This window comes from Nansenia antarctica, assembly GCF_963989245.1.
Source record: "Nansenia antarctica genome assembly, chromosome: 3".
Taxonomy (NCBI): domain Eukaryota; kingdom Metazoa; phylum Chordata; class Actinopteri; order Argentiniformes; family Microstomatidae; genus Nansenia; species Nansenia antarctica.
This window is the reverse complement of record NC_137688.1, coordinates 78,064,623-78,077,426: the sequence shown is the minus strand read 5'-3', so window position 1 is coordinate 78,077,426 and position 12,804 is coordinate 78,064,623. Positions and strand designations below refer to the sequence as shown.

Below are 12,804 nucleotides of genomic sequence, written 5' to 3'. Positions count from 1 at the left end.
AAACCAACATGTACACAAATACCCTTCAGTTTTGCGGCAGCAAACGATTGGACCACCTTACAGAACACTCACATCACTTACCATTTTCAAAAATAAACATGGTCATAGTTGGTCATGGTTGACTGTTGTTCCCCCATACACACACACACACACACCCCGCTCTCTTTTCACACATAGGTTAGTTGACTTTGTTTCCATTTGTTTTTATTTATTTATCTTCACTGTCTTTGCCGTTCTCATGTATTGTATGTATTGTTCTATGTCGACCCTGAGTATTTCTGTTTACATGTTTGTTATTATTATTGCCGGGGCCTCTTGGCCAGATCATCAATGAAAATTATTATTTATTATAATAATAATGTATTATTATAAATTATTATTATGGCGTAATAATAATTTATTATTATTATTATTTTGTTACCTTTATTTAATAATAATTAGTATGAGCAAGAACCATAGTTGGACTTGCTGTAGCAAACCCACTCATTAATAAAAAAGAGTATTATAAATAACCAATTACAGGTACTGGTAAGCAAACTGGCTAGTAGTCGCTCTATTGGTAGAGGGCTGCAAGGGAATTTTTCCTGGCTACATAGTATACAGGTTTTTTACTTTTGCCTGCTTGCGGCTCTGTCAGTATTGATTGATTGATTGATTGACTGAACATTTTCATTGTGTGCGCATTGAGTTGCATCTTGTAAGAAATGCGCTATACAAATAAAATTTGATTTGATTTGATTTGAATTACAACAACAAAATATGCCTGTATGGCACATCACCCATACAAACACATTTCAATCATTAGGATTTTATTAGCAAAACGTAGAACAGAGGAACAGCACAAAGAATCGGAGCTCTGAATAAAGCAGCAGGATTGAATTCAAACGAATTCTAAATTACATTACAAAAGTACAGGAGGAAATATTTCTGCTTGTGTTTGCAGCTATGTAAGGAGAGACTAGCAACAGAAATCCAAGTTCCAACACACTTTATGCCAATCGAAGCATTAGGGCTCCTACAGGTTTCAACAAGTCAAATTTAAGACCTTTTTAGACCTTTTTTAGAACTCTTTGAATAGAATTTTAGACCTATTCGCGACACCATATGATAGCTTTTTGTCATCCTCGAGGTGATGAAATTAGGGATTTCATTGCCATACAGACAAAAAAGGAAGCGAATTGGCATTTTTTTGGTTCCAGCTTGATTAATTTCCACGTAAATTGATGTGGTCGGACTGATTTCCTTGCAGGATCTCATTTTTTAGACCTAGCACCTAATTTTTAGACCGAATAACTGAAATGTGAGACCTTTTTAGGCCTTGTAAATCGGATTGCTGGATTTAAAACTTTAAGGCTTTTTAAGACCAGCGCGGGAACCCTGAAGCATATTTGTTAACATTTGGACCTTTTCGAGTCACTACTGAGAAATTCTTCCAAAATGGAGTATCATAGGCGAGGACGGATACTGCAGTGCTGACATTCACACTGCCTGCCAAAGCAGTGCAGCAAACAATAGGCAAATTGCATATAAAATGCACATGGTATTAGATACCAAGAAAGAAATCATCTTATGACTCTGCATTAGACAACATATGTCATTCATCTCCATCTTGACCAGTCAAGGAAATTCTTGAAACCTTTACCCAGACACACATAGCTTTAAAAGTCCAGTCTGCTATGGTTTTGGATTGGATTGCCCTTATCAAATGTAAGTAGTTTGAACTGTTTTGGTTTACTTTCACCCAACAAAGGTACTCAATTGCCATGAAGCATAACCAGCATAGCCATGAAGCAAATAAGCTAAAACTAGCTCACACGTAGTAAAAAGCTAAATATGAATCAGAAATCAAATCATTAGCTCCTTGGAGTCGCTTTCCATAAGGGTAATTTTGTCAGACGGTAGGCTGCAGTAACTCCTGGAGGTGGCAGAGGGTGCTGTTTATGGTGAGGGCCAGCGTCTCAGCGTTGGTCTCCTCACAGCAGTTGAAGGCGGTTACGGAGAAGTGGACATGGTCCGACTGGGGGTTGTAGCAAACGGCATATCCATCAGGAACAAGAGGCCCGAAACACATAACACTGTCCGTGTTCGTCGGCACCTGTCAAGCGTCCGGATAAAGTACAGAAGATGGGGAGACAGAAGGCGTTACTTCAGAATATATAGTTCAACCCTGCAATTATGTTCACCTGACTCATTGAAGCCCTAATGAGTAAATCACCTTGGTCTGGGCCTTAGTAATCATCTTCTCAAAAGGTAACAAAGAATAATCCAAAAGGGTTCCCAAACTTTTGCACAGGGCCCTTTTCCTTTTTTATCATTCAAAAACTTTGCTTTCAATCACTTGGAGATTAATGTTAATTGTAACAGACATTTAAACCAGGTGTGCCCAAATGTTTGCACCCCACTGTACAAACTTGTGTTGGGCCAATGTGGCGTTACACATTTTAGAGGCACACATTTTCCTATGTGCTAGTGAGGGACAGTTGCATTTGTTCATCTGCAAAACGGTCAGGTTTTTTTGTATTAGCTTGAACTCAGTTGTGACAGAATTCTTCCCTGTATGTCTTTGGTAACAAACATATCAATATCTTTCACATTCACATGGGTGTACCTGTCCGGTTCTGAGTTTCCAGTGGGTGGCCAGTCCATAGGCAGTGTCCATGAAGAGTCTGGGCACACTCAGTCCCTCCTCAATGGCCTGGAGCTTCAAGCCAAGCAGGTGACCATCGATCGCCTGCCCTCTTAGCGTCTAAACAGAAAAGTCACTGTTAAGGTGGAGTGACCAAGTGAGGAAGCTCTATATACTACTGAGAGAATGTGGCAGGCAGTTATTGCTGTTGTAGAGTCTTGGATCCAGTTACCTGATCAGTAAGAGCACTGTAGGCCTCTACAGCTTCTCTCAGTAACTCGAGTTTTGCCTCCCTCTGTCGCACATAAACGAAAGTTTACAGAATGAATACACACGGTATCAACTGACAGCTGTTCCGCACCTTTGTACGCAACCCTCATTATCCCCTCCTCAAGCTACTATGTGGCTGGCTTGGTTGCTGATAACGGCAGTTATTTGTGCTACTGCTACCGCCAACTGAAAGATTAAACACACACTAAGGTCAATGTTTGTACAGGCAATGCAAAGCTTCTCACCGAGATAGAGGGCTCGTCAAAGGCACGGACAAACTCGAGGGTTTGATTGGTGGGAGACCGGATGAAGTTTGTGCGCCCGCCTCGAAACATTCGTTGGGAAGCAATGTCACAGGAGACACACACCTCACTGTGAACTCTAATGGAGTTGGAGTGGGAGAGTAGGGATTTTTTTAGTGTCATCACTACCCAATGCAGGATTTTCTAATTGGCAGTTAATGATATCCATCTCATCATTTTGTTATTCTTTTAAACCAAATGTTTTTGTTACATATTGGGAGTATCATGCGCCTGGTATGAAAATTAGCCATCGAGGAAAATCTGCATCACCAATTGTGAATAGAACATGAACTATTCATATCTTTATACAGGGTTCCTACAAGTTTCAACAAGTCAAATTTAAGACCTTTTTAGACCTTTCGCGACACCATATGATAGCTTTTTGTCATCCTTGCAGGATCTCATTTTTAAGACCTAGCACCTAATTTCTAGACCGAATAACTGAAATTTGAGACCTTTTAGGCCTTATAGGTTGGATTGCTGGATTCTAGACTTTATGGCTTTTAAAGACCAGCGCGGGAACCCTGTTATAACATATCCAATTGTGATGCACAATGATGCAACCTCTTGTGACTGTTGTGGTCTCTTTGGAGTCACCTGTAGTAGGCCAGCTGCAGCGCCACCTGCAGGAAGGAGTTGGGACTCAGGTTGTGCTGTTTGGGTAACTCCTTCCCAAACCTCTGGAAGTTGAAGCAGTTGATGTCCAAGTCATTGATCAGTCTGTGAAAAACATCCAATTACATTAATATGATAAAAATATATATATATATGTTATGGTACTGGGAAAACTAGGGTTAGGGGTAAGGTTAGGGTTAGACATGCCAGCATGTACCAAGTCGACGTTTTATGCTTCCATGTCCCCAGAAATGCCAACATAAACCGTTTTCCCACATGTACCGTAACATATACACCAAACAAATATAATAATATAATATAATCTTAATTTCCATTCAGATATTTCCACTGTGGTTCATTTCAGTATTTGGCCACCGGAGGGCTGCACGTCCTCTGAAACTCGATCACAAACGCCACTTTAAATAGACTGAAGAGATCAGGTGGGTAGCAAAGCCGACCAGGGCATTATGCCATCATGTTTTTGTCAAGGTTAGATCAACATTGAAGGTACATAATCATGTTGACTCCAATTGCTCTCATTCATGTCAGCTTTGAGTGTGTTGGATTTCGAAGCAAAGCGAACATCTACCCTGAGGCTGGGTATTTACATATCTTTATTAGTGACCTGCACTAGTGCACATCACACAGTAAAACAGTGTCAATTAAGTGAGTAATAATAATAATAATAATAACAATAACTTTATTTGTATAGCGCTTTTCCTGCAAACGTTGCAGCTCAATGTGCTTCAATCATTATATAATCATAATTTTATTATTTAGTCATTTAAAGGCAATATTAAAAAGATGGGGTTTTAGTCTTGACGTGAACATATTTGCTGAGGTTGCATCCCTAATGTAAACTGGCAGTGCATTCCACAATCTGGGTGCATAAAATGAGAATGCAGCCTCACCAAATCTCTTCTTTTGTACATAAACACTATATATCTCCAGGGTGTCCAGGGTAAACTCACATATCAAGGTTTTGCTTGGCATGCTCGATATCTCTCTTGATCTCACGGTCGATGGAGAAGTACAGCTTCTTGGGCATTTGAAGAGGGACCAAAGGGGCTCTCTTTGGGTCTGGTTTCTTACTGTTGTAGAAAATGGATGAGTAATTATCACCATTCATTCATCATCATCATTACAATATCAAGTAACTCTTGGAAAACTCTTGCGTGATATGAATGGACTGCACTTATATAGCGCCTTTATCCAAAGCACTTTACAACGGCCTCTCATTCACCCATTCACACACACATTCACACACCAATGGCAGCAAGCTACAATGCAAGGCACCAGCCCGCGCACTGGGAGCAATTTGGGGGATCAGTGTCTTGCCCAAGGACACTTCGACATGTGGCCAGCCGTGGCTCGAACCGCCGATCTGCCAACCTTGCGATCATTAGACGGCGGCTCCTCTACCTCCTGTGCCACAGCCGCCCCAATATGAATATTACCACACTGCTTACAGCACGTTGGGCAGTAGAGTTACTGAGACCCTCCCTGTGTTTTATCTCACCAGTATTCTAGAATGTGATCCAGAAGGGTTGATACTGGCGGGCCCTCGGCAGTAGCTTGCTCATACAGAAGCCCCCAGGAGCCATCTTCACCCACCACAAACTATGAGAGAGAGAGAGAGAGAGAGAGAGAGAGAGAGAGAGAGAGAGAGAGACAGTGAAAAAGAGAGTTTCATTAGTTTGTTCGATCGTTTACTCTAGTCTAGTACAGCTGATTATTTGGTCATTTGGTTAGTTCCACTGTTCTCTAATAAAAATAATTCATAATTAATTGTATATATAAAGAGCTTTTCCAGGGCTCAAAGACGCTGACAACATGGGAATAACACAAAACACAGAAACAACAGCAACAGATAACATGAGCACATAGAACACAGAGTTAACGAACGGGGAACAATTAACGCAGCAATGTCCAGGGGGGGTGGCAGGGTTAGGGGAGATGGTTAGGGGTAGGGGAGGTTGTATGGATGGGAGAACAGGTAGGTTTTGAGGTGGGATTTAAAAGTGGAGAGTGAGGGTGAGTCTCTGAGTGGTTCCTACCTACTCACCTGCAGTGTTTTGTCAAACCAGCGATTGCCGCTGTTCGAATACCTCCCCCCTCCATGCAGGATCTGAGCTGCCATGCGACTAGAGTACCTGTCAGTGAAAATCAAAACAACTCAGAACAGCGAGACCGTACTTCATTTCATGATCTGAAATACGTCAGAGATGTTTAAGTTGAAAAGTGCCCCAAAAATTACTGTGCATAGTGTCAAACATAACACGTATAAACACATAAAATGCTGACACATTAACAAACTGTAAATCTGCTTATATTCACCATAACTAGGACATGTTATTGTAAACACTAGGGCTGTCAAACGATTACAAAAGATTTATCGAGTTAATCGCATGGTTTGCTGTGATTAATAACACATTTTATTAATTTTGTGAGTTTTAATTATTGAGTGATTTGTTGATGACATCTTTGCATTTTAGCTAAATATCACAAAAAACTGGGAAAATGGAGGCGTGTTTTGACCGGTAGTGTATTCTCAGCTGAGTCACAATAACAACACAAATTCAATGGTAATAATAAGTCCTCTACGTTTCTGACTGAATTACTGTACGATAGAAAATCAGAAATCTCTTCAGCCTACTTCAAGAACTATAGGCCTATATCAAAATGTAAGGAGTGAGAAGAGTCTCATGGAAAGGACAGCATACAAATATTTAGTATTTTAGCCTTCACACAAATAATATACTGTAGTTTATTATGATGACATGAGGAGAGGTAAAGGGAAAAGAACAAATGGTCATACTTCTCATCTGAAATCCTCATGACTGGAGCGTCCAGACACACCGTGAAAAGGCCCTTCTCAATCACTCGTACCGATTCTTTGTTCAATTTATCTGAGAGACAGCATTGAGAGAGAGAGACAAAAAGAGCATGAAACATTTCTGAGACCTAGCTTGCATGTACAGTATATACAGCTCTGGAAAAAAAGGAGAGGTTTGAATGTGTGAACACTAGATGGTCTCTTGCCTTCTCTACCACAGCACAGCAAAACAATATATTGTGAAATATGTGTTAAGCAATAGAGAGACTTATTTACTAGTTGACGAGCTAAGTAAAACATTTTTGAATATATATATTTTTTTAGAGAGAGAGAGAGAGAGAGAGAATGTTTATTTTGGTCCCCTATACAATTCACAATACAGATATTAAAAAATGTCCACAGTCACAATTTATAACACCAGGACCAAAAAGGTGTAGGCTGAAGCCGTGGCTTATTGCGCCTTCCCTTGTTACATGTATGCATGTCCCCCCATGAATGCATAATCAAAACATTGAAACTTTTATAAACAAAATTTCACTTACGCATGTCAACAAAAAGTTTAAAAAATACCAAACAAAAACTATATTTAAACCTCTGTTTTATACTTGTTAATCATCTTATTTTTAAGTAATTTTTAAAATCCTTTTAGTGTACTACACATTTTCATTTCCTTTTCAAAAGTATTCCATAAATTAACTCCTTTAACTGTTATACATCTTTGTTTTGCATTTGTTCTAATCTTTGTTTTCATAAACATACATATTCCTCTGAGTTCATAATTACTCTGTCTAACTTGAAACAGTCTCTGGATACAGTCTGGAAGCATCTTATTTTTTACTTTATACATTACTTGTGCCATTTTGAAGTCCACCAATTCTTTAAATTTGAGATCATAGGTGTTTATGAATAATTTGTTAGTTGGTTCTTGATAGGCAGCTCTGTTTATAATTCGTATAAGAGAGAGAGAGAGAGAGAGAGAGAGAGAGAGAGAGAGAGAGAGAGAGAGAGAGAGAGAGAAGGGAATTCAAGCACTTTCAATGACCCATGTCTATTTTCAAAAACTTTTAAGATCTTGATTTTTTTTCTTCAAATTCACAAACTTTCAAGGATTTCAAGGACCCGTGGGAACCCTGTATATAGGTGCATTATGGGTCATGTAGTGTGCTGCTGTACCTTTGAGCAGGCGGTTGTAGGCCAGGCCCCAGGTGTGGCGGTGTTCGCTGGTCAGAATGCCCATGGGCTCCTTGTCTGTCTTCCAGGACTGAGACCTGATCCTGAGCAGCTGGGCGTGGATCTGGCTCTCCGTCATCCTCGAGCCGTCGCTGTTGTACACATCCAGCTGGAAGAACTGGCACAGGACCAGAGAGAGGTTGTCAGGAACAACAAACAGGACAGGACACACAGCCCAGCCCCCAGATCTGCATGTGCTTTAGGCGTGTATGGGCATGACAACAATAGTGGGGTGTGGGGCGGCTGTGACGCAGGAGGTAGAGCCGCCGTCTAATGATGGCAAGGTTGGCAGATCGGCATTTCGAGCCCCGGCTGGCCACACGTCGAAGTGTCCTTGGGCAAGACACTGAACCCCAAATTGCTCCCAGCTTCTTTTTACTGTTTTATACTTCCCCTGCTTTTATATTCATTTTATGCTTGTATATGTTTTTATCCTGTTGTAAAGCACTTTGAGCTGTATTTCTTGTATGAAAGGTGCTATATAAATAAAGCTTTACTTACTTACTTACTTACTCCTATAACCTAAATGCGTGAGCTCACCTGGTAGTTGCGCACCACGGTGATGTGGGTGGGGCGGCCGGAGCGTCCGTAGTGGGCCACGTGGTCGTGTTTGGGCCCGGGGATCCGACAGGAGGAGAAGAGGAGGGGGAACAGCTCCATGCAGAGGGCCTGGCCCCGCATGAACTCATCTGGCAGACCGCCCCTGGCAGCCAGAGAGAGAGAGAGAGAGAGAGAGAGAGAGAGAGAGAGAGAGAGAGGTCTTATCACGGATACAGTTACTTACTGACAATATGCCACCATGGATTTAGATCGGCTTCATTCAATGAAAGCCACACAAGCCGACACAGAGGCTAAAGGTTAACGCCCGACATAGCCTGGGGCTGAGGGTTTGTTTATTTGTTCGTTTATTAGGATCCCCATTAGCTAATGCCATGACATTAGCTAGTCTTCCTGGGGTCCGACATGGGTAGAGATGGTATCCTTAACATGGGATCATACAAATAATATTGATATTGTTCACCTTTTGATACAAATAATATTGATATTGTTCACCTTTTGATCAAATAATAACTTAATTAATTAAATCAATGTAATCAACACCTATTGGTTGTTTTTGTTTAGTTAAAAATACATTATTTATTTTCTGTTTAGTTAAGTTAGACTACAAATCCTGCTTATGTCTGTATTCATTTGTTAGGGATAGGGTGGTGGGAGGGTGGGAACAAAAATGTTTGCCATGTTTTAAATTGTGATTCAATGTACAATTTGATGTGATTTGCAAACTGAAAATCAATAAATATATTGTAAAAAAAAAAAAAAAAAACCTATTGGGTTATACACGTGTGTGTAATATCAATGTCATATCAATGTCTTATCAAGTGTGCTATGCCCAAACATAAGATGACTTACTTGTCTATGTTGGCTTTGAAATCCAGTACAGCAGCGATCAGCTTGGAGGCAAAGCTGGGTTGAAACAAGATACGGTAGAGAACTGCTCAGAACAGTTAGTCTGCAGAAACTGCAAAAACAGGCAGTTGAAAAGAATCATATTTCATTGTCTAATCAACCACATTTTGGAGGAACTATCTGAAAAACTATCTAGCCTCGACACAGAAAGCAGCTTTGCCCTATCCACATGAAACATTCGGTCAGAAATGCTATAATCTGGCCTAGGCAGTAGGCTGTCCTCGTCTTACTCAGCATTGCCCCACTAAAAACAACTGATCTGCACAGGCGCAAAGTGTTTTGTAAATCTGTCCCTGTTTGTTTGTGTGTGTGCGTGTGTGTGCGTGTGTGTGTGTGTGTGCGTGTGTGTGTGTGTGTGTGTGTGTGCGTGTGTGTGCGTGTGTGTGTGTGTGTGCGTGTGTGTGTGTGCGTGTGCGTGTGTGTGTGTGCGAGTGTGTGCGTGTGTGTGCGTGTGTGTGTGTGTGTGTGTGTGCGAGTGTGTCTGCATACCTGTCAGACGGCTGTGCAGTCATACAGTATGCAGAAGAAAGGAAGAAAGAAAGAAAGAAAGAAAGAAAGAACTGTGTGTGTGTGTGTGTGTGTGTGTGTAACCTCATCCATCCAGGTTATGTCAAATCAGTAGGTTTGTGTACAGTCAGCAAACTGGCCTTATCCCGAGTACCTCACTGGTGGCATATAAAGACTTTGCTGTCAGGCTGCTCACACAAGCTGACCCCTCCAGTCAGAGAAGTCCCGTCTGGGCAGGGAGATGGCTGGGTTGGAGTGCACGGCCAGCGGCTGTCTGCTCTCCAGGTACACCCACTGCACCCACCAGTCTGATATCTGGAGGCAGGAGGGAGAGGACGAGTAGATTATACTCATACGGTATTTTAACTTTTTCTTTAATTTCCGTTAAATTGGTACCTTTCCACCAGCAGTGTCCCGTATGATATATTTTCTTTGTCCATCTATTTTTTTTAAAAATATATACAGGGTTCCCACACGTTCTGAAACATCAAATTCAAGCACCTTTTAAGCACCTTTCAAGCACCTTTCAAAGACTTTCAAGACTCAATTCCCTCAAATTCAAGGACCCAACACGGCATAGTTTGAGACAGAACCAGTTGACGAGCTAAGTAAAACATTTCTGAATATATATATTTATTTATTTTTAGAGAGAGAGAGAGAGAGAGAGAGAGAGAGAGAGAGAGAGAGAGAGAGAGAGAGAGGGGGGAATTCAAGCACTTTCAACTTTTAAGACCTTGATTTCTTTTTTTCTCAAATTCACAAACTTTCAAGGATTTCAAGGACTCGTTGGGAACCCTGTATATATAATTATTCCTCCAAAAACCAATACCTAACCCCAAACTACTGGTCTGTTTCAAACAAAAACAATCATACTGTCCTATTACTGATTTTGTATTATCCTATTACCCAATTTTTCGAGTGTCTTGCTCTTCTCTCCAGCCCCTCCTGCAGCCTGGGACCCAGCCCCCCGGACCTGCCGAACTGCTGCACCATCCTCCGGGTGTGGTCCAGCTCGTCTGGAGGCAGCAGCGGCTCCAGGGCATGCAGGTAGCCCTGCAGGGTGGCAGCCAGGGGGGGGACGGGCTGGTCAGGCATCGAGGAGAAGCAGTGTTCCTGTCTGTACGCCACCTTGACGTTCAATGAAACAAGGTTAAAGAACTGACACTGATTGCAGAAACCTCGTTTCATAAAGATTCATGTTTGCAGCATAAAGATAACAGAACACACTTTTGTGCACAAAGATATTAGGAAGAAGTTCAGCTACAGGGTATATACAGGAATCTTGAGGTTCATTTCAATGCCTTTCTAAGACTTTTTAAAGACTGTGTCAATATTTTTCCAGACCTCACCACCACTTTGAGCTGTAACCGTTTACATCAGTGACACCTTTAACTTAACAGTTTTAGTTTGCAATAGACTAGACCACTATCATACAACACAATTTCCGGTTCATCTTTGTTTTTTAATAAAACTAAATAAATTCAAGTTAATAATAAATTCATTAACTTTTACTAATAGTTTTTAGGACTCAAACTCGTTGGACAGAGTCTAGTTCAGAAAAATACCTACAAAATTCAAGACCTCATAAAATCGTGATAAGACTTTTTAATACTTATTAAGGGTCTTGATTTTCCCAAAATTGATTTATCAACTTTTAATACTTTTCAAGACACCGCGGATACCCTGAATGAAACAAGGTTAAAGAACTGACACTGATTGCAGAAACCTCGTTTCATAAAGATTCATGTTTTTGCAGCATAAAGATAACAGAACACACTTTTGTGCACAAAGATATTAGGAAGAAGTTCAGCTATGTAACACCAGGCTTAAGAAAGCAACACAATCTTAACATGACGAGACACAAGACAATATCAGAACAACCACAACAAGTGCATTCATTTGATATGTCACCACGTAGACAGACAACATTAGTGGAATATACTGAACAGTGTCTGAACACTTACCCAAGACAGCCACGTCCTGCATGTTGTTGATGGGATTTTACGCAAAATCATCTCTGCTATCTTCAACCCGCGCGCAGTGTTGCACGACTTTGCAGGATCAGGGTTAAACTGCAAAACGTTTGACTTTTTTAGCTCAAGTTACAAACGTAACCTGCAAATTAGAGATGTGTGTAGATAGTTTAGCATGCTAACGAACAAATGCCAGGTGTGTTCAAGCTCTTCTGGCTAGCTACTAGTGTTTCTTTGGAGTCGGAAACTTTCTCAGTTCTGCAAAACTCATGAAACACATTCTCACCATCAACAACATCAACCAAACCCAGAAGAGCCCCGCCCCCCCTGACGTACGCCACGTGACGTACGTCCGCAAGGCGGAAGTCAGTTTAAAAACGACTTTGTGATATTGTCGTCTTTGATTGATTGATTGATTGAAAACTTTATTAGAAGATTTGCAGAAGTAGGTACATGAAAGTACATATTACATACAAGGTCAACTAACAGGATAAAAACCCAAGAAAGCCACTGGCTTATTTCAATTGGGATCCTTGATTCTCAATTCATCGTTACATGTAAGACCGACAAAACAAACTAGTACTATCTACAAGATAATACAGACAAATAACTATTACTATCTACAAGATAAAAATACATCCATCATGGGAAGAACAATACAACAAAACATCAGGTATGTCTAACCACAGCAGCACTGTTGAACAATGTTAGCTTTAGTTCAAACCGTATTTAGGACGTTTAGATGCAGCCAGTCAATTGTTTGAATGACGAAGTGCAGTGCACACCAAATTAGTGATGGGGGAAACGAAGCTTTCGACGCAATTGTGTCGGAAAAAGTGTCGATCTATCGATGCAGTCGATACAGCAGCTCCATAATGCCATCTGCTGGTCAGGTCAGGGTATGGCGGCTGTATCGACTGATTCACAAGTCAAAATACAATAAGCCCACCGTCATCTGTGATGTCTTGTTCAATAAAG

General features: G+C 40.9%; 1 protein-coding gene across 1 annotated transcript; it reads right to left on the bottom strand.

Annotated features, from left to right (window-relative positions):
- Positions 1 to 803: 803 nt before the first annotated feature.
- Positions 804 to 12,023, bottom strand: cratb (carnitine O-acetyltransferase b). Its single transcript, XM_080525516.1, has 15 exons — positions 11,818 to 12,023; positions 10,760 to 10,981; positions 10,050 to 10,168; positions 9,290 to 9,343; positions 8,420 to 8,582; positions 7,823 to 7,997; positions 6,632 to 6,722; positions 5,879 to 5,966; positions 5,333 to 5,433; positions 4,785 to 4,904; positions 3,796 to 3,918; positions 3,142 to 3,277; positions 2,859 to 2,921; positions 2,609 to 2,746; positions 804 to 2,095 (listed from the first exon to the last, which is right to left on the bottom strand). Exons 1-15 carry the CDS (start codon positions 11,866 to 11,868, stop codon positions 1,892 to 1,894), a joined length of 1,848 nt encoding a protein of 615 aa, XP_080381642.1. The 5' UTR covers positions 11,869 to 12,023; the 3' UTR covers positions 804 to 1,891.
- Between the last annotated feature and the right edge of the window lie 781 nt (positions 12,024 to 12,804).